The 26,552-nt window shown below is 41.8% G+C and overlaps 1 protein-coding gene across 3 annotated transcripts in view; it reads right to left on the bottom strand.

The window, feature by feature from the left end:
* Positions 1 to 659: 659 nt before the first annotated feature.
* Positions 660 to 26,552, bottom strand: part of dscamb (Down syndrome cell adhesion molecule b) — a 133,805-nt gene continuing 107,912 nt past the window's right edge. For 2 of the 3 annotated variants that reach the window (XM_063494341.1, XM_063494343.1), the window contains 22 exons: positions 21,676 to 21,872; positions 21,110 to 21,206; positions 20,854 to 20,982; positions 20,543 to 20,710; positions 19,912 to 19,982; positions 19,204 to 19,447; positions 18,343 to 18,489; positions 17,279 to 17,434; positions 17,051 to 17,184; positions 16,770 to 16,923; positions 16,484 to 16,601; positions 16,233 to 16,399; positions 15,394 to 15,492; positions 14,222 to 14,410; positions 13,150 to 13,440; positions 10,629 to 10,805; positions 10,253 to 10,283; positions 9,896 to 10,011; positions 9,652 to 9,816; positions 7,564 to 7,764; positions 6,918 to 7,220; positions 660 to 2,020 (listed from right to left, as the gene is read on the bottom strand). In XM_063494341.1, the coding sequence (XP_063350411.1) occupies positions 1,512 to 2,020; positions 6,918 to 7,220; positions 7,564 to 7,764; positions 9,652 to 9,816; positions 9,896 to 10,011; positions 10,253 to 10,283; positions 10,629 to 10,805; positions 13,150 to 13,440; positions 14,222 to 14,410; positions 15,394 to 15,492; positions 16,233 to 16,399; positions 16,484 to 16,601; positions 16,770 to 16,923; positions 17,051 to 17,184; positions 17,279 to 17,434; positions 18,343 to 18,489; positions 19,204 to 19,447; positions 19,912 to 19,982; positions 20,543 to 20,710; positions 20,854 to 20,982; positions 21,110 to 21,206; positions 21,676 to 21,872 (3,863 nt within the window). In that variant the 3' untranslated portion in view covers positions 660 to 1,511. The remainder of the gene's footprint in view (positions 2,021 to 6,917; positions 7,221 to 7,563; positions 7,765 to 9,651; positions 9,817 to 9,895; positions 10,012 to 10,252; positions 10,284 to 10,628; positions 10,806 to 13,149; positions 13,441 to 14,221; positions 14,411 to 15,393; positions 15,493 to 16,232; positions 16,400 to 16,483; positions 16,602 to 16,769; positions 16,924 to 17,050; positions 17,185 to 17,278; positions 17,435 to 18,342; positions 18,490 to 19,203; positions 19,448 to 19,911; positions 19,983 to 20,542; positions 20,711 to 20,853; positions 20,983 to 21,109; positions 21,207 to 21,675; positions 21,873 to 26,552) is intronic. The other variant, XM_063494342.1, reaches the window with a different exon arrangement.

The raw sequence follows: 26,552 nt of genomic DNA, 5'->3' as shown, positions 1-26,552 counted from the left end.
AGCTCTCCCAAGTTGAACAGTTTTGTTCTTTTTGACAATCTTGTCATGGCTGCAAACACCCCTGCAGCCGGTGGACCTTTTCCTACCACACGTTTCACTTCTAGTCAACTTTCCATTAATATTTTCAGCAGTCAACTTCTGTGGTGTCGATGCATTGTTCCCCAATGACAGCTGTGTGTACTGCACTATAGTGATACAAGGTATTTACACTGTCTGAATAGTAATTTACTCACACTGGAAATTAAACATTTTAATAATTTAAGATACAGGATTTCAGATTTCCATTAACTGTATGCTATTATTACCAAAGTTAAAAATAAAAACAAAAGGTAAAGGAAAGTTTACTTTTTTAATTAGAAGAAAAAAAAATCTATTTTAGATGCACTAGTATTTGGATTTTGCATACTAATGCATTTCCAGGAACAATCTTCAAAGTTTTTTACTTTGAAGATTGTTAAAATGATGTTAAATATGCAGAAAATCAGGCTGCAGTCATCAGGAGGTTATTGATCAAACCTCTTTTAGATATTACCAGCCATGGCTGCCGTTTTTTGGTAAATTAGGAGTTTAGGTGGAAAGTATAAGAACAACCAGGTTAAAGAAAAAGGAGGGATATTGATCTTTGGAAATATAAATCAAACTCAGATGTGTGCAAACATGACTAAGGACTTTATTAACCAAATCATTTTCCCCATAATATCCACAAATAAAAGTGATCTCTTTATATATATTCACATTGTATAATTTCATAGTGTGACAAAAATTCTCTTTCTCTGTCTCTTCTTTTTTTTTGGGATGTCCAGCCATTCCTATTAATTGTCATTGGATCAGTCGCCATGCAGTCGTCAGAAAGGTTGAAAAACATTACGATTGGTCAGCATTGGCGGTCACGTCTGGGGTCTCTCCTCTTCTCCTCTGTTGGCTCCTTGTAGTGCTAAAAACCCCCTCAGTTTCCCAACCACAGATTTCATCACACTGCGACAATAAAACAAAAATAAATTAACAAAGCAACGTTCTCCTGCAGAGTCCTCCTCCCTGTCCCTTCTTCTTTTTTAAATATTTTCTATTTTATATAATAATAATAGTAATAATAATAATGACTATAATTGTCCTTGATATAAATTCAATAGTATTTTTTTCTCTTTCTCAAATTTTAAATAAATCATTTTGGCAATCCTCATATTTTGTCACTTTAGAATAAAAGAATATTCAAGTAGAAAATAAAAACTGTGAGAGAAAATTTCATCAGAAGAGGAGCGAGGCGTGAGAGAATGAAAGGTGTGAAAGCAACAGAGAAGAGCGAGAGAGGAAACAAAGAAAAGAGTGAAAGAAAGAAAGACAGACTCAAAGAAAAGCATCCACTTCAGACGCATGTCAGAAACAGCTCTATATACAACAATTTCTGTTGTGGAAAACTGTCCGTCCTGTGCCTTTCGTCTGCCTCTTGTCCTTCCTCCTCCAGTGTGTCTGCAGTAGTCCTGTTGTCTGAAGCAGTCCGCTGTGTCCCAGTGTTATACCAGAGTGTAAGACTTGGCATAGGGGTTGTTGCTCTGTTTCAGGTGTCCTCTGGAGTCCAGCAGTGACTCCTGGGAGGTGCTAAGCTTGGCAGCCTGTGCTTGGGCTAGATCTCCTGAGGAAGGGACCTCTCCCCGGACCTCACCACGGGCCTCTCCCCTCTCCCGGACATCCCTGTGTGGGAGGGTGGAAGCAGTTCCTGGCTGCCACTGCTGAACCTCCCTGGGTGAGGGCACTTCCATAGGGGTGGGTTCCATGGGAGGTGGCCTCTTCAGGGTACGGCTCCTCTGGGGCTCCAGGCAGGTCTGACCCATGGCTCCTCCGCCTCCTCTTGTTTCCCCTGTAGCACCGGCACCACTTCCACTTGCTCCAGCACCCCCTCCACCTCCACTGCTGCTGCTGCCACTACTGCTGCTGACGCCCCCGCCTCGGGCTGGAAGAGGCACGCCGCGGTTCAACAGGAAGTCCATACGGAGGTAAGGCGGCAAGTGGACCAGCTCTCCTCCTGGGAGGTGACACACAGGAGACAAACAAAAAGACTAAAAATGCTGTCAGCTTCTAAGGTGTTTGTGAAACTAACTAATGTCCCACTCATAGAGGTCTAAAGACCAGTTGGAGACTGCATGGCAGCCACTGGTTAATGAGAAACCACAGCAGGAGGATGCTTGCTAATATTATAAAGTGGTCACAAAGAACTATGCAGCGCTACACCCAAACCTCCTTGAGGTTGCTTGCAGATTGCTGCAGTTGCCCGCAGTTTGTACTGAAGACGCCGACATGTCTGGAAAACACTTTCGTCAATCACTCACCAAGCAGTAATGAAGAAGTGGGGAATGCAGTGGAGTTGCACCTTTTGAATCATGTTGGTTTCAGTGGTGAGGCTGTGAAGGTGAATTGTTCTCCTAGTCTGGTTGGTGCTAGGTGGTTAGTTAGAGAGTGTTTGCAGACAAATCTGTGTTTTCCATGCAAACAATCTGGTAGAGACCAAGGTGCAGCACCCAGGGTTCCTGTGACCAATTTCACCCAGAAAACTTCAGCAACTACTCACCAACTGTTTTGGGGAATGCATATTCTTCTCTAGAGACCGGAGGTTGCCAATGGGGTTACCAACCTTGGGTAGCTTTCTTTTTCTCTGCCCATGATGTAAATATCTGTCTTTTCTATCTCTAGCTGCTAAATGCTCAATTACATAGATTCTAACGGTTTTAGGGGGGGAGACAGTTTATAATGGGTGTCAGGTTGTTTTTTTTAAATCATTTAGCTTCTGTGTCTGGAGGAAATGCTAAGACCAGTGGGATTAATGAGTAGTTATGATATGCACCATAAACCAAAGCAATGAGGTGAAAGCCATTAAAATGCTCTGCAGAGCTACTGGGAATAGAGTCGGGTGATAATTCTCCTTGGCTTCTTCGTCACTTACAAGATTACACGCGGTCATTTGCTGATTTGCTGAAGATATCGATTTGGGAAGCATCATTTATTGTCAGCTATCAGGGGTATTTAAATCAATCTAAGGCACTGCTTCAGTGAGGAGGAAATAAAGAAATCTTTGAGATATCATTTAACATAAGCTGATTTTAAGAGATGCCTCTGCTTGCCCTGAAACAGTGAAGCTACTTTCTGTCTCCCAGCTTGCTTGAACACTACAGTCTGTGCTTTCAGCAGGCTCGAGCCCTGACTTGTCTCCGCAGACTCCAATATGTTCTTCCTTCCCCTCAGTTTAAATTAATTGCACAGAGCCGGAAAAAAAATCTATATTTAATTCACATTCACGCCGGTACATTTTCTCACCTCGGGCCCCTCTCGGGATTATGATTCACGACTATTATTTTAATGTAATACCAATCTTCGCTATGTGTGAATCTATTTAATTTAAGAGTTGGTACTGGGAAAAGAGTGCAGGAGATAATGTAATAGGAAAGTGAATATTACAGTGTTAACTTTGCCATCACTGTCAGGGACGGATGCAGTGATGCAGTGGCTCTCTCCTCTTAAAGCAATGAAGCTGAGTGATGGCCTTTGTCTCTGCCACTGGCATATATGTCTGACATTCATTCATTTGTCAATTTGCACTTTTCTCTCAGTGTTTCACTGCAGGAATGAGAAGAACCTTCAAAGGCCCGTGGAAACATAAAGCAGGTCAGATTTAATATCTTGACCGAGTGATAAACTTTGACTAAATGCTGTCCCGTCAATCGTTAAATAATCCTCTGAGGTGTTGGATTAGAAGAGGCGCTTTGGGTTCAGCGAGTTTACTGCTATTGTATCCATTCTACTGAGTGGATTACATGTTTAACACAGCAAACAAGCCAATCTCAAAAGAGCGTCGGGTTACCAGATCGGGTGCTCTGCGGTGAGATTGAACACTTGATGAGCTGAGCATCACCTGCACTGTTTCATTAGTCATGGAGCGTTTATGTTTCACGGGAGCAGGGATCAACATTTCAACACGTGTACAATTTAACGCTAAAATAACATTTTCAACGCATGCTCTCTCTCTCCCACGCACACTGACACACTCACATGTACTCGGCCCACACATGCACAGAAGTATACGCTATATGTAGACCCACACTTCCTGCCTGCACAGCATTAGCCGAGGTCATGTTTGCACTTTCAGCCCAACGCGACCTTGGAGAATGGATTTCTGGGTTCACGGGGAGAATGAATAATTTACTGTGTTTCATAACAAGCCCTATTAGTGCCACCAAAGATGATGAATGAGTAGGAGTGTTAATTGAATTAAATATAGATTTAAGTGATTCCGTGGGGGCTCATTAGAAATGTGGTTTGAAAATTCATCAGCCAGTAAATTTCAGATCGTTCAGTAATGGGGCATTATGTGTAGCCACGATACAACCGCAGCTCTCTGCCAGACACATTAATCTGTGCAAGTGTCTGTTGCCTTATCGCTGTAGTCTTCTGCAAAGGATATTATGTGTGTCGTTAAGGAAGAGCTACGCACAAAATATTTACAAGCTGATTGTGCGACGATTGCTGCTCATGGCCCCGTAAATCCAGAGGAACTTGTTGCAAAGGCCCAGTGGAGAGCTGCACCTTTGACCCCTGCATGGACAGGTTAGGTGAGCTCATGTCACTCAGGTGTAATAGAGACAAATACAGGGTTGAAGTCAGGTCATTTACCCACAGTCAAGCAAAACAACCTCCACACTGGGTCTGTATTTTTTAGAATTTACAAGTGTGGAGATGTTTTAAATGAGCTGTCTGGCATTTTGGGAAAGTCACTCTCTTCTAAGAGCTTGTTGGAAAGATCAATACTGCTGTCACATCTGTATGGCTACACCTGCAGAAGCAAGCATGACATGGCATTAAAAATGTCTTTTAAGAAGTATAATACGGCAGTGGTCCTGGGCAAGTGCACACCATAAGTGATGAACTACGCCTATCATCCAGTTTCCAAGCTCACCTGTGCTTTGGATAGCACTATTTCCCTGTAATTGGACTTCTGTTGGTCTTTGAAAACATTTAAACTCTCATTCAAGAGGCTTTTTCAGTCCCAGGTAACTGGCCAGGAAGGTCTTCTGGGGACTTTCTCCTTTTGGAGATGATCCTGAGGGGGACACATCATCACAAATCTAAAGAAGTCCCATTCCCTTCTTTTTTCAAGCTCTCAGGACTACCGTGACCTGGGTGACAGAGACCCTGGATCGACATATTCAACAGTAATATGCATACAATGTTTCTAAAGAATTTTGGCCAGATTGGTTAACGTTTTGTCTCTCTCTCTCTCTCTCTGTACTCTACATGACAACTTACTAATAAATAGAGCTTTGATAAATCTTTGTTAACTGTAAACTTCCAGAAAACCATGTAGTCATTTTATAGTCCATTAACTGCAAAGGCAGCAAAATACACAATGCTTATACAGCTAAAAAAGCTGTACCTACCAGACCTGGTGTCAATTACTGATGTAAATGACACCAGGGTCTCAGCACTCCGGGCTCCCACACCAGCCTGAAAAGAGTCTGGTATCACACTGACAGGTCTCCAGTGTGGCAGTAAAGAGCCGTTTTGTGCCGAGTGACAATAGGCAATAGAGATTAGGTTGACTGATAGCCTTTATCCGACCTCTCTCTCCACTAAACTGGTGATACGAGTCCACCGTCCTGTGCATAAATGTTACAAACATAATGAAGCCTAAGAAGCCTCAACTCAGTCAGGTCAAACTGAAGATTCTGGGATGCTTATTGTTGAGAAACAAAAACAAAAACACAGACCTAAATTTCCAAACACCTTCGACTCTGCTAATTATCTGTGGCCCCAGAGATCAGAGGGGATGACAAAAGAGCTGTGAATACGTGTGTGTGTGTTTTTGAATGTTTGCGCTTCTGAGTGTGGCCAGCAGCTTTGCGGCAGGACTGCCAGATCTTGTAACTGAGCTGCAAATCTCCCAGGAGGAGCAGAGGGTCACGTAAGGTAAGACTACAACCCGAGAGGAGAGAGCACAGCACAGCAGGTCTACCTCAAATTGCAGAAGTAATGAAAAACTTTGGAGTCACAGTTTAAAAAAAACAACAACATACGTATCAATTACTAGAAAAACGTTTTTTTGTTTTCTGACAATGACGAGCTTCCCCGGGGTTCAGCAGGGAAAACTGCATATTGGAATCCTTCTTGTTGCTTTGTTAAGGGCCTAAAAGTTGCCAAAACAAGGAGCTACTCCCCCAGGAGGCCTGTATAGCAACAAACTAACACCTTTTAAAGAGCTCTGTACTGGTTTAATGAGACAATACCTTAGCACCAGCTGGGTGAAGACTAAGGGGATGCATCCTTAGGATGGGAAGCTGATGGCAGTTGAATTAAAGCAGAGGTTGGCCATAAAGTGAGCTGACAGGTTTCCGCAGAATAATATGTGATCATTTACAAACTTAAGCTTAAAAACCAAAGAGACCAAAGTCACTGGTTATGTTGAAAGACTAGAGAGGTTAGAGAAAATCTTAAATGTAATGTGATTTAGCTGCTCTGCCCCATTACACAAAACTATACCTGCCTGTCGGCTTGTAGCTCGTGTTGGGTGCAACAGGAGAACAAAAATCTTTCCAGGACATGTATGCTCACATTGTTGGTAAAGTAGTGGCTCAAATTTTCCTGTTTGAAACACAGATGAGAGAGGTGCACATGAAAGCAAATGGATCTCTGCAACATCTGTTAAGCTATGTTCAGATGAGCAACCCAGTCAGTCTCAAGCATGTGGCATAAATGATTGCAGCTGCCCACATTTTTTGTCTTAGATTTCTGGTTAAATTCTCTCAACTAGTTTTCTTAATGAAGAAGACGAATATAGAAGCTTTTCTGTACATCTAAATGCAGTTTACTGTCAGAAAGGGTGGTTCAGCTACGAATTGTGTGTATGCTGGGCGTGACAAACACCACATCCTCACCAGGTCTGTGCGCTTTGGGCACGGCCATGTTCATGACCCTGCTGACATCCTGAGGTTTGGGCGGAGAAGCGGTAAAGCGGCAGATGCCCGACTCGGACGGTGTGCTAGAGGTCAGGCTGTCGGTGTAGTCGTTGGTCCCTGCTGTCATCTGTTCAGATGAGGTGTCAGAGATGAAGCACTCGGTGATGGTGAACTTGGCATGGCGGAGCTGTTCCTCCATCTTGGCATGCTCATAGGCTCTGGCCAGCTCCTCGTAGGTGGAGGAGGCACTCTCTGTTGATACCATGCTGCTCCGTGCGCGATCTGAGGGTCACAAGTCACACATTATTGACGTATTTCCTGTGCTTTTCAGGTTTATTTATTATTTAATGTGTTTTAAATATAAAAAATGCGTGGGTTCAAGTTGGATTTGTACCCTGCAATCTTCAGCCAAGAGTACGCCCCAAAACTGCAGTTTGGAATAAAAAACTACAGCCCAAATGATTTGGATTGCAGAGAAAAGCCAACGTGATATTCATGCTGACTCTTCACACTTGAACATCTCCCAACAGCAACATGATTTCTGTCACCTCCTCCAATGTTAAACCCTGAATTCTACCAAGGGCTACATATAAGTCCATGTTGTTTCTGGACAGCGCCGCTCTACCTGTATCCTGTGAGGGGCTCACACTGTAGCTGTCACTCTCTTTGTCCACAGATCCAGTGGCACGCGGAGTGGGGAGTCTCCAGTCAGTGGTCAGGGTGTGTGAGGAGCTGGTGGGGTGTGGCCGGTTCAGAGTCCACTGACTGGCGTATCGGCTCCGTGCTGCGGCAGGACCAGCTTTGGCAGTGCGTCTGGCAGTGGGATCTAAGTAAGGACAGAGGGGGTCGCACTGTTAGTGAAGACAGGTAATAATTTTCAAACCACCAAAGTCCTCTGACACAACAAAAGGCACATTTTTTGGTTTAACTATTAGTTATCTAATAAATAATTGTTAAATGACATAGATAGATCTATTTAGTACCAGCAACCATTGCAGAGTCCACCACACATGACAGGCACGAGACAAATGGATGCGAACAAAAAGTCTTCATTTTATTTTTGATTTCTCTGTCAATAACACATTTTTCCATAACTGTGCAGGGATTTAAAAAGTGAATATGTACGTTTCCTGCTGGGCTTTCATGTAAAGCTACAATTATTCTCTCTAAGAGAACTGAACATTACCGGTACACTCAATCCAATTGTCTCATTGCAGACAGACACACAAACCGTCACCTGTCACCCTGACCCAGACAGACTACTGGTCTATTCACTGCTGGGCAGGTTCAGAATGAGAGTCTTTAAAAAAGGCCTGGATTGGATCTGTGCAGAGAAGAATAGTGCTGGTAATTGTAGTAGGTCAGGCTGTAATTTTATCTGTGCGGATGGGGGGATAAATGATGGAGGTGTTTGGTCAGCAGCAGGGAGGGGGAAAAAAAAAAGCAGAGTCAGCATCTGGGTTCATGCCCCACCGGACAAATTAAACGACCCAATCGTGTGGCTGTTTGATTAAAAATGACTGCAAATCCGTGTTTGACTGTGATGAATATTGGCCTCATGCCCATGTTTTCAAGTCTGTATGTGAGCACAGATATGCTGTTGTTCTGTTTATGTCTTGTTTATGTGTTGGCAGATATCAAGTAAACCTAAAAAGCACATGTTAATGAAAATTAAGAACTTTTCTGATGAATTACAGTCATATTTTTTACAGTCAAGAAAACAGCTGCTGTACTTTTGGAGAGGGAAGTTATCTCACCCTGTCAGTTCAGCACCTTGAGTCTTCTACTATAAAGTCTGTGGTTTAGCATTGTCTTGCTGTCCTTCCCTGAAAAAATGTCTTTCCCTATGCTCATCATGTTACTGGCCTGTTGTCAGTTAACAAAATTAATAGCAAAATAGTCCTCCATTTGTTTCTGTTTAGAACCACTTTAATTTCCAGCCTTTTCTTGCCCACAACCCAACATTTCTGAGACATCAAATTCAAAATGAGCAGATATTTTTTATGAAATAATAAAATGTCTCAGTTTAAACGTCTTTTATGTTTTCTGTGTTCTGTTGTGTGTGAGACTTGCAAATCATTCCATTTAGTTTTTATTTACATTTCAAACAGCCTGTTGTAAAATGAATACTTTAAAGTTTAAGCCATTTAATTAGGACAAACTGAACTGCGTGACTCAGTGTTACAAATACCAGAATATATTGTTAGGTGAATCCACCTGCAGCTAACTGTCTGCACAAAATCACTTTGGTACATCACTAAGTGTGTGCATTAAGGTCTGCGTCTGTACTCGGGTCCAGCTGGCCAGTTGGAGCACGGCAGTCAGATGGGAATATGTCAAGAAAAGGCAGGGAGATAACAGCTCTTCATCACTTCTGCTTCAGTGGGGCTCAAACACCAGAAGCCCAGCTGTTGTGCTTTGTCATCTCACCGCTAAAAGGTGGTACAATACCACGTGAGCTGCCTACTGTTAAACTCAGACCGGCTGGAAAACCCATTTGCTTTGCATGTACTGTACTACAGAGCGATTTGCACTGAAAAGCTTTTACTGTTTGTGTTTTATGGTGTAAGATGAAGCTGCAGAACAACCAAATAAAACAATGTTACTGCTTTATCCACAAGACAGTATTCAACGGTATGCTAGAAGCACAGCACAGCACTTGCAGTAGTATTAGTATTATTAGTAGTAGAGGAAATAAATGTTGAGCACTGACGGTGGTGGGACTCACTGGTTCCAGGCCTAGCATCGGACACATCCACCAGCGGTCCAGTGGCCTGTGACAGAGACTGGTAGTGGACTGTGTGGGTCACTGTCGAGGACTTCTGTTTATTGGTCTCCCCAAAGTCATTGTCTGTCAGCAGCACAGTAGACCTGTCATCTGCAAAACGGAGGAGAAAACTTTAAGTATCGTCCATCTTTTACACTTAGACGCACAAGTCTCACTTTGAGGGCCTTACCGATTGTCTCCATGGTGTCTCTCTCCTCGATGAGGAGCTGTGCTCTGGGGATGTCGATGTGCATTCTTAACGTTTGCTGCTGCTTGTTCACTGTGTCGGGGGTCCGGGTGTTCTTACTGAGGAGATTAATAGGAAAAAAAAATCCTTACTTTTCAGCTGTGATTTTGCACTATATTGCAGAAATGCTAATTCAATTTAATTTAAGCTGATAAGTAGCTGTAAGAAAGCAGGAGGGACAGTGTGAATGCAATATATTTGATTTTTACTGATGGGCACTGTAACTCCGGGCTACACAGTGATTTATGTTCCCCGCTCAAAGGAAAGCTGTGTGCATAAATTAAAATTAGGAACACATACCTCATCAGCATTTCTGCCAGGCTTTTGGCATCTGTGAAGTCAGCAAAGAGGCAGTTAATATACTATAATAGCACTGTCCTAGTTGATAATCCACAGCAGTGCTAAGAGTCTACAATCACTGACAACAACTCTTACAAAAAGGCGCCAGGTGCAAAATACTCACAGAGGCAATTTCTTCATTTTAAAGGCAAACTAAGCCCAAAGTTTTACATTTAAGATTAATTACACAACACATTTTTGTCCGAGTGCATATCTGTGTAATGGAGGTTTGCACACAGACATGTTGGGTTTATAGACCAGATTTACACTTCACACTGTAAACAAAATGCAAATTCATACAAATTATAAAAGCAACACAACTTAATCTACAACCCACCTCTGAGTCTTTTGAGCCTCTGCTCCCGCCTTCTCCTCTTTAGCACCATGAGCATAATAAAAACCAGCACAGCCACCACAAGAATAGAGGTGATGGTCACCACCATCTTCAGACCTCCACTGCCTGACATGTTGTCTGAGATGGGATCTCCTGTTTTCAGCAGAGGAGGGATGGTGCCTTGAAAGGAGGGTGAAAAAACAACATTTCTTAACATTTTCAAATACTTTAGTTTTGAATCTTCAAAAACATTTAATATCCCACAACAACAACGTGTTGTTGATGGTTTCCTGCAAGACAAATACCGAAGATAAGCTTTTATGCAACACAGTTAAAGATTATAGGGATTAAAAAAGATGCTGATTCTTTCTTAGGATGCTGCTTTTTCTAATGCATGCTCTTTATTGGGATGTCACAAAGGAATAGAATAACTAAGAATACCTGAGGTAATAGAGTAATATACTGTAGCTACTTCATTATCATCTAAACTTATATTTATTATACTGTACTGTACCTTATTGTTTATCAGCCGTCCTATCAATTTTATGATCACAGACATCTGGATTCAGGTGAACCCCAAGAGAAGACTCGAGTACACACGACCAGTCGGTGGATTTAAACCTGGTTAACATGGTTGCAAACTTTTGCACACTTTTTAACTTGCAAAAATATACGTATTTGTGACATTTTGGTGTTGTTTTAAACAGCATGCACACTGGCAACATTGGGTCAGTTTGTCCATTTCCTGTCTATGTTTGTGAAGTAGCTTTTTTCATCTGGTCTTAATTTATTAGTTAAACTATTTTCTTCCTGGTCACAAAACCTTTTCAGTTCAATTCAATTTATTTTTATTTATATAGCACCAAATCACAACAACAGTCCCTTCCCGGTGCTTTATATTGTAAGGTAGAGACCTTACAACAATACAGAAAACCCCAACAATCAAATGACTGCTTTGATTAAGCACTTAGCGACAGTGGGAAGGAAAAACTCCCTTTCAACAGGAAAAAATCTCTGGCAAAACCAGCCTCAGGGAGGGGCAGCCATCTGCCATAGCTGGTGGGGGGATGATGGGGAACCAGGTTTGTAGCAGGCTGAATATGTGGTGTTAAGTCTGCAGGACTGCTTCTCAGCAGCTGCATTAAGCTGTAGACCCACTGTCACACTCACAATAGCATCCGCACACACTTGTGTCCCAAACACACTCACTCACACACATGCATGCACGCACACATAACACCCTTACAGGCAGCTTACACATCTCAGCAAAGCTCTTCAAAGGAAATAAGTTAACCGTCTGGAGAGCACAGTGCTTACAAGTTCCTATCCTTCTTCACAGATCCTTTGTGCATGACTGACACAATCTGTAGCCCAAGGCAAATAGAGCGACGCCACGGCCCATGGAGAATCAGAAGACCATCCCCATTCTTTTACTGAGCCTTGTTCAAAGGCTGATAAAACAGTGGGACAGACAATCTAAATAAAAAATGCATTCTCGACTGTAGGCAGAAGTGCAGAATGGCACTTTATGCTGTAACGCCAACTACGCAAGCAGCAAACAGCACCAGAGTATTTAACAGAAGCTTTACTGAACAGACCTCTCAAGTCTGAGAAGCAACGAAAGGATCACACTTTTGCTGTAGTGTTTCCTCGGCTCAGAACAGCCTTCGATTCAAGTCTAACTTTAACAGTTTGACCCTTCTTAACAGCTAATATATTTTGATTATTATTATTGGCTATTTTTGTCAAAAGTGTATTTTTTATGAAGGGTACCTTGTTATTCGTTTGAAATTTTTCTGCTCTTTGGAAATATTCTTCAAACTCTGGAACACTACAGTTTTCTGTATAAATAAACAATTACTATTATTATTACTGTTAATTGCAATCATTGTAAATACACTATATGGACAACGGTACGGGACCACACCTCTAAATCTTCTAATTTTGATGTTTTTATTGCCACAGCTGTATAAAATCAATCACCAAGCCATACGGCAGGGGTGGGCAACTCCTGCGTCCTGCAGGTTTTAGATATCACCCTGGGTCAACACACCTGAATCACATGATTACTTCGTTACCAAGCCTCTGGAAAACTTTAGGGCACGTTGAGGAGGTCATTTAGCCATTTGAATCAACTGTGTTGGATTAAGGGCACACCAGCCCTCAAGGCCTGGAGTTGCCCAGTGTTTAGCAACCAGATCAACACAACCCTGTAGTGTTGATAGTGTTTAAGACTCCCCAGCGCTCTGCTGACAAGTTCCAAATCTGGCATTAACATCTAAGTATATATTTGTCCATATACTGTAGTCATGGGCTCAGACTGGTTTCTTGCAATAGAATGACAGGGTTAAACATTTCCCAACAGACCCTCATTTTAGTAAGAGCCCAATTTTGCTAATAACATTTCTTTCATCTACTTTTCACATTTTTAGTATTTCTTTAAACATTTTTATGATTTCTTGAGTCATCCATGATTCATCCAAAGATCCACCGTAACATGCAGACTGTTAAAATCCAAACTCACTTCCGTCAGCATTCAGAGTAGCAAAGGTGATTCTCTTCTCTGCTGAGCCGGCGCTGTTGGTGACCTTCATCTGCAGTTCGTACCACGTCGCCTCCTGCAGGTCGTACAGGATGTAGCTCTTGGTCAGCGATGTGCGCTGGGCTGTGGTCCAGGTGCCTGAGTCCACTGCTCGGTACTCCAGTATAAAGGAGGTGATTGGACAGCCTCCATTATTCCAGCCAGCCAGGTTGAGCCTGGCCCTCGTGGAGTTGATGCTGGTGAAGAGTTCATGTTCTTTGGCAAATTGAGGTTCTGAAGAGAATACAGAAAGAAAGTTATAACTTTTGCAAGTAAATACCAACTGACCTTGAAAAACAAAGTCAGTATCAGTGATTGAAATCAAAGTAGCTTAAGTATTATTTTAGATATAGGTTACCACTATTTAGCAGGTATCTGTGACTGCCCGATTCACCCACACAGTCATGTATGGGTGCACCAAGCTCGCCACTGAAGCTAGCTAGCATTAGCTGCTAAATGTCACCATCTTGTCCAAATATGGATTCCCTCATCTAAGCTCATAAATCCTCTCTCTGTGGGAAAACTGTAACAACTATTTTGCCTTGACTGCACAGCACATAACAAATTTATTAAACCACCTGTCACAAATAAAACAATAAACACAAATATCAAAAACTTGTTTAACACTAAAAATTATAAGTAAATAACTTTCATTTGGTCATGTGATCTTCTTTTTCTGCTTTTTTGTAAAATAGAAAAAAAATCACAGAAAACAACAATAATTATAGTTTAGCATTAAAAAAGTTTTCATTAAAGAGCTTGCACCTAACTGGTGCATTAATCATTGCAGTAACATTAAAAAATATGTTATTAATTACCAGTACTGCTAATTTAGGGTAGGTATGGCATAAAATTTGTTGTATAGGGTTAGGGTATATTATTTATTTTAAAAGCACCCTTTCCTGGTCAACTATACCCAATGTTGTAGCACTGCTGTTTGCACATTAATACTTGTTAGTATAATAATAATAATAATAATAAAAATAATAAGGTTTAAAAAAAAGGTACTCCACACCTTTCCCATGAGTCTTCGCTTCAATGATCTCACTGATGCGCCCTGGTCCCACTGCATTCTGGGCCGTCAGAGTGAATTTGTACCACGTGCCACACTTCAGGTTCTCCAGGCGGTATGAACGCTCGCTGGGGCTGATGGGAAAACTGCCCCACTGCTCACTGTTATCTTCTGAGTACTGCAGAATGTAACCTGCGAGGAGGAGAAAGAGGTATGAATGAAGACATGATACAGTATATCTGGAGTGAGCTGAGTCAGAATAAATTTGATATTTTTCCAGTAATACATAGTAAGCTCGTGTTGCTACCTTTTTAATATATTTATGGCTTCAGAGTTAATTATTCGATGTAAGAAAGTATTTTGTTTACAGAGACAAACATTTGTAGCCTTTAATTCACCAGAATGTTTCTGGTCCTGCATTTATCATTAAAGGAAAACTCTCAATAATGCTTAGACAGAGGCTTATTCTGGAAATCCCTGGAACAATTTCGGAAAATGTTATGACATGGAAGAACTCAAACATCTAAAAAGGATCTCAACTGTGAATCAAGGCAAACAGGTCCAACTATTTCAGATAAATTTGGCACGTATCAGCTAGGAAGCTGAAAAATTAAATCACAATTTGTTTATAGGTTTTGTGGTCACAGGATGAGGAAAAATAGACCACCCGCTCATCACGGGATCCTGAGAAAAGGCTGCATGCTAGCCTACAAACAGACATCAGTAAACTTGCAGTAGATGTGTGTATTTTGGTGATGGCTGTTCCTTTGTGCAGGAAAGCAAAACAAATATCACAGAGAAGGTATCATAGACAGCTTCTTTAACGGCTCCAGCTCTGAGCACAGGAGCCCCTTGATTATGTGCAATGATAAATCACTACAACTAGTCTCAGTGTGATTACACTTTCTTTAAGATGGAGCGCTTTAATCTTCACTTAAAAGGACCTAATCTTCCCCGCTGCTTTTTAATCTGGCTTTTAGGACTCCAGTATTGTGCTGTACCAGCAGATAATGAGACACGAGCAGCAGAAATGGGGGTCAGGCCACAGTTTGTGTGTGGTGGTGGTGGTGGGGGTAATTGTTGTTATATAAAGGTGTATGTTGTTGACCGTCCACTTCCTTGTACTGTTTGTTGATGTGCACATGTTATGTTCTGTGGATGTTGGACACTCTCACCTCTGATTGAACTCCCTCCGTTGTCTCCTGGTATCCATGACAATGTGATTGATGTGGTGGTGGTCTTGGTCACTGTGAGGCGTGGCTGATCAGGTGGTACTGTGGATATGAGGACAAACAAAGGTCAATGCTCGGTTAGTCGCTTGGATTAAAGTGTCTCACGGTTCACTTGAACCAAGTAAAAAGTCAGTTTACTCTATAACTAAAATGGTGTTCACGGTAATTAGGAAATACTTAACAAAATGTAAACAAAACAAATAAAAAATTTAATTTAACAGTGATGTGGCCGCTAGTCATTTCATTGGTTACACCTCACTAGTACTGGGTTGGGCTCCTTGCTGCCTTTAGAACTGCAGTAATTCTTCGTGATACAGATTCACAGATTTTGGTTTACATTGATATGACAGCGTTAAACAGTTGCTGCAGATTTACTGGCTGCACTTCCATGAGTCCATGAATCTCCTGTTTCACCAGATCCCAAAGGTGCTCTGTTGGACTGAGAGCTGGTGACTGTGGAGGCCGTTTGAGTACAGTGATCTCACTGTAATGTTCAAGAAACCAGTTTGAGATGATCTGAATAACAGCCTCAGTTTCCTGATCTTAGCTGGCAGTAGTGGCACGACTGTATACGTTGTTCAGAGTCACTTAAATCTCCTTTCTGCCCCGTTCTGATGCTCAGTTTGGTCTTGACCATGTCTATACGCCTAAACCCTGAGCACTGAGTTTGTGCCATGTGATTGGCTGATTAGACATTTGTGTTAATGAGCAGCTGAACGGGTGTACCTCACAAAATGGCCAGTGAGTGTGTATATAAAAGGTAGAAAATAAATACTTCTTACCTTGCACCTGCAAATTGAGTGTGATCTCATCTGACCCCCAGTTGTTGCTGGCCACACAGCTGTAGTTCCCAGAATCCTCTGCTTTCACTGTACGGATGAGGAAGCTGCCATTGCCGTAGACAATACGACGACCATCCACCAGGACGGGTGTAGGTGTCCCATTGGTGCTGGAAAAAGGCATGAAAATAATCTATCTGTATCCTAGTCATGCTGACCAGTACTACATGCTTGTTTGTGTGTGTGAGACCTACTTTCCCTTGAGCCACTTGATGGTGGGAGGAGGGTCTCCAACCGCCCTGCATGGTAAAACAATGTCCTTCATCCAAGGAGTGGTCACTGTCCCATTAAACGTCAGGATCCTAGCTGGAGCTAAAAGCAGCACAAAAATAAGTTACTGTTCCTGTCTTCTTATAAGATTATGCTCTGTGTGATTAAAGCACCACTATTAAAGGAACCATGCAATTCCACTTAAAGAAATAATTTGTGGGAAAATTCCTACATGACACAAAAAAGGCCAGTTTAGTTAGGATTTTGTACCTTTGGCCAGAGGCTGCACTGTGATCTTCTCACTGTTGTTGCCGTGACCTGCAGCAGTCACAGCCACCACCCAGATACTGTACTGTCTGGTCAGAACCAAGTTTGGGATCCTGTAGATGTATGCATCTGGAGAAGCCTCAAACTCACTCATCACCTGTGAAGCGAAGGGACGGAAAGGATTAATGTATCACTGGGCAGCATCAGCATGAGAAAGTGCAGAGAGGCTTGTGAGGAAGACTGAAGAAGACCATGAAAATCTTGTGGTATACAAATGCTATTACCATCGGATGCAGGTTGGAGCAGAAGACGATGTATTTCCTGATGATGCCATTGAGTTTGAGCGGAGGCAGCCAGGACACGTAGACTTCTGAGCCGCTGGAGGCCGCAGCCTTCACTCCTGCTGGAGGCCCAGGAGCTGCAGAGGAACAACACAGTGGCATTTACACTGAAGCATTTTCCAGGAGCAACTAAACTATAGTCAACGGGGAGTTATCTGGTATTTCTTATACCATCCTCTTTGGTGCGGACGTAGATCTGTTCACTGCGGACACCATCTCCAGCATTTGTGAAGGCTAACACCTGGATGCTGTAGTTGGTGTACTTCTCCAAACCATCGAGCTCCAGAGAAGGCTGACTGGTGGTCATATTTCTGATTTCTCCCAGTTCTGACACAAAAAAAGAAACATGTTACTAAGTCTGAATGTATAAACTGCGGCAGAGTAGAGCAAGAGCAGTTAATTCAGCTCTGAAAAGTTACAAAACTATCCCTCTTCACATGTGATAAAACTTAGATAAAGTATTTTAACCCGACAAAACTTTATTATATCATTACTCGGATTTTTACTCTGCTCTCATCTTCTCTTCCCTCTCTTCTTATGTCCTGTCACTCAGAGCTGAAGCAATGAGGCTCGCTGGAATTATTGCACTGTGAATTATTGATGGCGCCTGGCCAGACTGCAGGTTCGCTCACTGCTATACTGCTATATATTCACAGGAAATACAACCACAAATCTTCCCTCTGTGAACTGCAGGCTTCGCGTTTCTGCTGCTGATTAGCATTCGTGAGCAATCAGGATGTAGTGTAACGCACCGCTGATTGTCCAAAAGTCACATGCTAGTCACAAAATATGAAAAATATAAAACATTTAAATATGTTTATAATCCCAAGGAGGTAAAACTGCATGAGACTTAAAAAAAAACATTATTATTAATGCAACAAGGTGGCTGGAAATTATATTTAAACCTTTAAAAATGTGTAAAAATGAGCTCATCGTTCTGCTGCTAACCACAAACAGGATGAGTCAGAGACAAAGCACCATGAGTGTTGAATAAGTGATAACTGTCCTATACACACACACACACACACACACACACACACACACTGAAACAGCTTCAAAACACCATTTTACATCATATTGTTGCACCATGACAAAACCACAGCGCCACCTAGTGCCTGAGTAAGCAAGCAACGGCAATGAAATAAAGACAGGGACCAAAGAATTGGCCTAAGTGGCAACTAAAAGGTGTGTGTGTGTGTGTGTGTGTGTGTGTGTGTGTGTGTGTATGCTAGTACCTCCGTCAGGCAGGTTGGCCCAGTAGATGACTCTGTAGCCCTGCAGGTTCCCGTTCAGAGCCTCCCTGGGCAGAGGTATCCAGGAGAGTGAAATGACCTCTGGAGACTTGGCCACTGCCAGAACATTTTCAGGAGGCCGAGACGGCACTATCAGAGACAAAAAAAAGTATTGAAGTGTAAGCATAATGGAGTCTTTTTAAGGCAAAGTACCCTCATCTAGGCAATTAAACAAGTATCCAAAAATGAATCACACAAATACCTCCTGCCACCAAATATTAAGTCAAAACCTCCACTTATAAATCATTTTATTTTACAACTATGATTATTTTAAAACGAGGGAAGTTTATCATATATATTTGCATTCTGCAGTGATTCTGATATGTTAAATGTATTATTATGTTCACTAAATCACATTCTAACATTAAATACTGAATGTATTCTTTCATTTTAGAAAAGAGATGTGTTTTGAGAGACAAAATAAAAGGTTTTAAATAAGAACAAACACTTTATTTTTCTTTTTAAGTTTGTATATCCTTCTATGTTAGAGCCCCAGACAGAAGAGAAGCTTACTGTTTGATGTAATGCAGTTCAAAATGTGCCCAGTAGATGGAAACCTTTTCACAGGAATAGCTTTAAGGTTTTGAGCCCCTGCTCATTTAAAAAGGCTTGATGTGAGAGGAATCTGAGAATATGCTGATCCAGTTCAAAATATCTAAAACTGCTTCTAGTCTTCAGTTACAAATACAGAATAACTAAAATACATTATTATGCTACAAACTACTCTAACTGCTAAAGCGCAACATTTTCAGTATGGCTGCATGGAAATGAGCCAGGTAAGAGGCACCCACATTCCCTGCTTACCATCCTCCAGTGTCTTAGTGACCACTTGCTGTGAAGATGGCCCAGTGCCTGCTCTGTTTGCAGCCTGCACCACCACACTGTACTGGGTGAATTTCTTCAGGTTGTCCAGCACGATGCTCTCTGTGGTATCGCCCGTGCTGTCCACACTGATAATGGTAAACTGGTGGCTCCCACCGGGGCTGTACTCCCTGTAGCCCACCTGGTAGCCACGGATCACACCGTTCTGCAGGTGTTTCTGTGGAGGCTGCGAGGAGAATCAGGAAGCTCATAAGTCCAGACTTACTCAGATTCTTACTATTGGGTAATTCCGAAATACTTTATGGCTAATTGTGTTTTATATTTGAAATAATTACATTAATACTTTGTCTTCTGTCAGTCCATAAATACCACAGATTTTAATCAATGTAGCTGAATACACTTAATTACTGTGTTAATTTCATTGTTAAATTCAAGACATATTTTTTACTTTATTGCAGTTTGTTTAAATTCCTGAAAAACACACAAAAAATAAATAAATAAATAGCATGGCAATTTTTGCTACATACCCAGGATGCAAATCAGTATTTGGTCTGTATTTGGCAAAATTAGGCTGTAAATGAAAAGACCGTCTAGTTTTTATTCTCGATGACTAATGAGATGCATGAGAATAGTCCCTGTGTATGAATGGCTCAGCTCATAAAGTGGCACTTAAAAACTTTCAAACAGCACCTTCCAGGAAACTTTGATGCTCTGTGGGGAGGTGGGCTCTAGAGTGACATCTTGTGGAGGGCCATCAGGAGCTGCAAATGAAGCACATCATTTAACGTTATTAAACACCGCCGGGTATAACGGGGAAAGATGATTCACTGTGAAATTTCATTTGTTTTCAATCTCGTTCAGCTACACTAGATGGTGCTGTTGAGCTAAGATTTCGTGTTCCTCGATGCGCTTGCTGATTCATGAGTCGAGCAGGTTTCACCTTAACTTAATAATAATTAAAAAAAAGAAGAAAAAAAAACTTGTAACATCACCAACTTTAACCTTAAATAATGTGAGGAATGATATATGAATTTTAGCACTTTATTTTAGCAATGAATCTGATAAAATGTGCCATTTTAATGGGCTGGAATGCCTGAGGGAGGATCATTATAGGCAATAGAGGGTAAGTGAACACTGATAGAGATGACTAAAAGCAACGGTGGACTGAGCTGTTTCTCAAGAAATAAAAAACGATGATGACCTGCATTTAAAGCAACTGCAAAATAATTACGTGCATGACGACTCAACAGGTTTGCGAGGCCGGAGGAAACAGGCTCTACGTTAAACAGAGTATCACTCCCCCAAACTGAAGCTCACTGACCTGCTTCATCAGTAGTGATGGTGAGCTCATTGCTGGGGTTGCTGTTGCCGATAACGTTCTTGGCAACCATGCGGATGTTGTAAGTGGAGGAAGGGTGGAGGTCGATAATAGTGGCCTGGTTGAGCTGTGGCGAGACATCTTTGGTTACCTGGGCTGATAGCCATGACGCTAGAAGAAACAAAACACAAGAGGGTGAAGACACACTGTCAAACAATCGATAAAGGTTTTGCTCTTTTATTAATTCTGGATTGTTGTTGTTTTTTTAAATTTGACTCGTGATAGTTACATCGCTCCCCTCTCCTCGCGTCTACCTGATTTGTTCTTGCACTCAATATCGTATCCTGTGATCGGGCTATTTCCATCGAAGCCCATAGTCCAGCGGAGCGCTATGGTTCGATCTTTGACATCCCTAATCTCCACCTCGGGAGGGTCAGGAGGTTCTGTGGAACAGTAAGTTTGAGAGAGAAAGAGATACAAAATATCTCAAACAGCAATAAATCACTCAAAACTTTTTCCTGAAACCAATCCACTGACACAAAAAAAAAGCTGAGGTGAGTTGAAGCTCACCTTGCACTGTCAGCTGTATGATGCCTCGGTCCTCGCCGAAGGAGTTGATGGCATGACAGGAGAAAAACCCAGAGTCCTCGCGAAGAGTAGGCATAATCTACAGAGAAACACACCAAACTCGAGGCTTTCAAGTGTGCAGAGCTTTGCTATCAGGTAGGAATCTAAAACACTGTTCCATCCTGAGTGAGTTTAAAAGACAGCAGGGCAATGAACTCATCTCCAGCACTTTCATCTTTTAATTTGCGATAAACTAGAGAGAGGCTGGACCTCCACTCGATTATCTCTTGGCGTACATTGCTTCAATTTACTGCATTACATATGTACTTGTTCATAATGTGTATTAACCACCATTAAATTTAATTGGAAAATACCTCCTTAATAATTCATACTCAAAGATATTAATACAATGAGAATGTCTTTTAGCCTGAGTTTTCCTCTGCCCTGTCTCCCCTACTCCTTCTCCCTTTCTGCTTTCCATCTGTCCGTACAGATAAAATGACTGAAGGTTGGCGTGCTCCCCGAAGATTCGAAATGCGTTTCGATTTACAGTGAAACCGAGCACTTACCACGAGCGTTGAGATGACTTCGTCGGCCACCTCTTTGACAGTGACCACATATCTGCTGGTCTCGGGGTTGATAATGCGCTCTTCTTTCTCCCAGCGCACCATGATGGGTTTCTCTCCGTGAGCTATGCAGCTCATCCTCTTCTCCTCACCCTGCGTGGCAAGAGTGGTGTTCGGGTAGGAGGTGATCATGGCTGGTACTGCACGGAGAGTTGGGTGGGTAATGAGTAAAAGTGAAAAGAAAACAATATGGTTTACTGTATTTATTTATTCTTGAACTCCACTACAGTAGCTTTGCATGATTCTCTGAAACAAGCTGTTTTAGCGCCTCTCCTTTTAAGGCCAACCTCCCTTTGAGCAAACTTTCAGAACAAGAGTTAAACTTCAAGTAGACAGGATTGCCCTGCTCACAGCCACACCCACATAATTGAGATGACCATATTAGGGATATTCCCTCTCTTTGTCATCATATCGAGCGAAGAGTAGAAAAAAACTCCACTACATACACAAAGCTGACACACACAAATGTATCTATCTATATACAGAAAAAGGAAGAAAATTTGTTTTGGGGTGACTATTTCTTTGTTGCAAATAAATCCTATATTGTTGGAAAGCCTCTTTATTTCCCTTTAAATATCGCCTATATAAGGAAAATGCATTTGTGGGTTGAGCAGCAGAGTTGAGTAGGAGGGTTGGGCCCATGAAAAATTTGCCATATATTCTCTGTCAATGCCAAACAGCTTATTTTGCTATTGACTCTTGTTTGGTGTCATTTATTTATTTAGAAACAAGACAAATTTTAAATGTAACACTTTATTTATTAATTTAACAAACAGGTGCCTTTGTAGCATGCATATACACAGCCACAGCAACCTGGAACATCTTCTCAATTCCCAAATATTGGAGGTAGTCTCTGATAAACCCGGCTCTGTGGGGGTTGAGCACTGTCATCTCAGAGGATAGAGTTTGGTCTCAGACGGTGGAGATTTGGGATTGCCTGGAGTCTAACCCCAATAACTGTGAACACTTCTGAGTTCCATCTCACAGCAGTGGTTCCTCAGATTTCAATCATCCAATCCAATGAACAAGACCAAACAAGAGTCAATAGTTCTTCATGGTCGCAACCCAACTGCTCAACTCTGCTGCTCAACCCACAAATATGGCACCATTTGAGGGGAAATAAAGTATAAGATTTATTCCCAAATACAAATTTCCTGACTGTTAGTGCTAGGTTTCTCTATATGTGGATGTGACTTAATGCTTAATGTGTATGCGCCACTTTGGAATCACTACCTTCACATTTTAGCATAGAGTTTTACATCAAATTAAAATATATCAGTTTGTATTTCCCAGAACATGGCACACTCTACTGTGTTTCTTGTCTAATGCTGAGAAAACTCTATTTCTGCTTTTTTGTGACAATTATGACAACCACTTAAACACTCCAGGGACCGCCACGAACTCCTGTTTGAGTCTGCCTGTCTCTCCCAGTACTTAGAAGACTGAAAAGGAGCCTTTCAGGTAAGCCAGCGCCTGCTTTGATAAAGACAGTGAAGGGTAACGTGCTCCTTTCTGAAGATGAGGTAGAGGAATGGAGGAAGGAGAAAAAAGCAGTGACTCCTGACTGAACTCCCTTCGGTCTGAGAGTGGAGTCGGTCTGGCTCTACACCGTAACCGCACACCAGGCTCATTAGCAGCACATCTAGCCCATGTGCGAGTGTGTCGTTCAGCAGAATGAGTATCTGTTGTGAACGTCTCTCACCCACAATCTCTACTCACACTATTCTCGTACTCACACTCTCTTTTATTCCATCTTTTTCTCCCTTCTTACACGAAGCTGTCTCCTGATCGTAACACTCGCAGAGACTTTCAGGTGCTATTCACACCATAATGATCTCTAAGGTGTGAAGCTCCTGAATTGGATTACACCATATTAGCTCCTGCAGTCTAAGCAGACTGAATGAATATGTTAATCTCCATCGAAGAGAACATTATCTCAATTATTATTATACACTTTGCAATTCAAGTAAAACAATTCAAAGGATCCGACTGCTGTCAGTAGTGTTAGACAGCACATCGAAATCAGCAGCAGAATATGGTTATGGGAATCACTCCTATTAGAAAAGCTGTAATTACAGACGATACTGAATCTTAAAATGTATCTAAGCAGACAAGTATGAGCCACAGATTTCAACAAATGACAATAAATGATACATCAAATAATGTTTGCCACATAAATTTTAAGGGTCATGTACATAACGTTTTATGAAGGTTTTTTTAAGTTTTATATTTAAATTGTATTCACAAGAGCATTTGAATAAATTGTAAAAGCATATTAAGGACATTCATTTAAATCTTGATTTCCACTTGGGATTATGTGTATCCTTACCTGCCAATTGTCACCCTAGCTTTCTCTAGTCTACAGTGCTGTGCAAAAGTCTTGAGCCATCCCTCATTTGCTTATATTTAACTAGGGACATGGAAAATGGGACATGGGTTCAGCAACTGAAATGTGCAACCATACATAAGAAAGAGTTTGTACGATTCTAACCAGATTCCAACTGAATATTTGTTATGTCCGCCTTTATTCTTCAACACAACCTGAACTCTCTTAACTAACCTTTCTTGTCATTTCTTCAAGTAGTCTTCAGGAATAGTTCTCCAGGCTTCTTGAATAGGGATGGGTACCGGTGTCCGGTGCCATGATGGCACCGGTTCTGACATAAACGGTAGTAACCAGACCGAAAAGCAGCGCACATTTCGGTGCTTTATTTCGATGCTTTTTTTTTTTTTTTCCTGGGCCAATTCTAGCCAATCATTTTACGTTTCCGAGGATAGTAGGCGGGCCCAGGTACGTACGTTCTTTTAGAGCAGAGCTACAGATTAAAAATGCCCAAGGCGAAGCGGTCAAAAGTCTGGCTGTACTTCACAGCAAAAGATGCAAACCCAGCAGCCTGGAACAAGTGCTTTAAGCTAATACTGTGATACTGTGCAAAGGAGGTAACACCTCGAATCCGATGAAACACCTGGCGACGCATAGCCTTTTTTTTAAAGCCGAGAAATGCGCCGTGTTTGATAGCTTGCTGCGAGACCTCACACCGTGCACATCTACTGCGGGTGTGGTGCCTGTTATCGGACCTGGAGTTAGCAACATCCCCCAAAAACCCGAAGAGTAGAGGCCTGGCCCCTAGCCCTGCCAGTGTAGCAGAAATGATGACGGATGATGATGGCAGCAGCAGCTGTTCTTCTCTGCGTGAGTAGCTTAATGTTGTTCGTGTGTAATTCACGTTGAGTAGGCTAACCATGTTATTAAATTCATGTATGTAAGGTGAACTAGCAAACACCGTCGTAATTACATGCGGCTGTCTTCTTGTTTGACGGCAGATACTCCCTTCACCCTGGCCAAAAAGGCTAAAATGACCAAAGAAAAAGTGGAAAACAGTTAAACATGAGAGGTTTTTGGACCAATTTTGTGTTTTTTCCATTGTTTAAGCACTGCTTCCAGCCAAGAGTGATACCATGTATGCCCTATAGCTGAAGAAAAGGCTTACATTGTTATCTTTTTACAAAAAAACAGCTAAACATGAGAGGTTTTTGGACCAATTTTGTGTTCTCCATTCTTTAAGCACCGGTTTGAGCACCGTTTAAGCACCGGCACCGTTTCAAAAGTACCGGTTTGGCACCGGTATCGGATAAAACCTAAACGATACCCATCCCTATTCTTGAAGGACATTCAAAGTTCTTCTTCGGATGTTGTCTGCCTTTCCCCCCCATCCTCACTCAATATAGTCCCACACTGCTTCAATAATGTTGAGGTCCAAGCTCTGGGGAGGCCAATCCATGACTGACAGTGTTGCAGTGTGTGTTTTTCCTATCCAAGTATCCTTTTACTGCATTGGCCATGTGTCATTGCCATGCCATCAATTCTGATAAAATCTCCAACACCACTGGCTAAAATGCAGCCCCAAACCCTGACAGAGCCTCCACCGTGTTTTACAGACGGCTGTACCTCTCTCCTGACCTTCTCCCTACATACTGATGATGATTAGAGCCAAAAAAATGGATTCATCTCTTCATAAGACTAGTTGCCACTGATTTTCACTTGAGTTTTTTGTTTAACTGGGCATACCTTAACCTTTCCTTCCCATATTCCTGAGACCATTTCTGATGAAGCTTCAGTGAACCGTAGATGGATTGACTGAGGAGTAAGATGACTCTCTCAGGTACTGCTGTTTTTTAGGCCTGCAACCATGCTGCCAAGTTTTCACAGTTAATAGCTCTTGGAGAATTAGCGGTGCAAAAATTTTATGGCTATCAAACTGTGTTATCTTTGGTATTTTTCATCAATTGAACAAAAAAAATGTTTTTTGTCACAGACCACTAGTAACAAAGTGCCTAAAGATACAATTAAAAATTGATTTTTTTGCTGGTATGTGTAGAAACAACAGCCTTGCCTTTTTTATGCTTGAATGATTTATAGGTCAGTCTTAAGTGGCTTAGAAAGCAAACAAACAAAACAAAAACATTCCTCTGAAACTGGTCAGGTACAAGGACTGGACTGGACAGAGCGGGAAAAACAGCAAATGTCCAAAGTAAAGCTTTGAAAGACCTTCAGACAGCCTTGAGAGCTATTGCTCAAGACAAGAAAGTCTGGCTCCCTGAAAGCAAAATATAAAGAAATGAGGGCCGACTCAAGACTTTTGCACGATATCGTATCTGCTTTTTAATAATGGGCAGGTTTGGTGTTGTAATAGGCTGAAAGAGGTTACAAGATGATGCAAAACTGAGAGATGCTTTAGACTCATTGTCATTTTAAGATTAATTAGTGGAGCAGCTTTCGTCGGTTAATCAGCTACAAAGGATTCTGTCAAAAAGACAAA

Source organism: Pelmatolapia mariae, linkage group LG14 (genome assembly GCF_036321145.2).
Source record: "Pelmatolapia mariae isolate MD_Pm_ZW linkage group LG14, Pm_UMD_F_2, whole genome shotgun sequence".
Classification (NCBI taxonomy): domain Eukaryota; kingdom Metazoa; phylum Chordata; class Actinopteri; order Cichliformes; family Cichlidae; genus Pelmatolapia; species Pelmatolapia mariae.
Note: the sequence above shows the minus strand (reverse complement) of the source record. Positions and strands in the feature narration are given on the sequence as shown.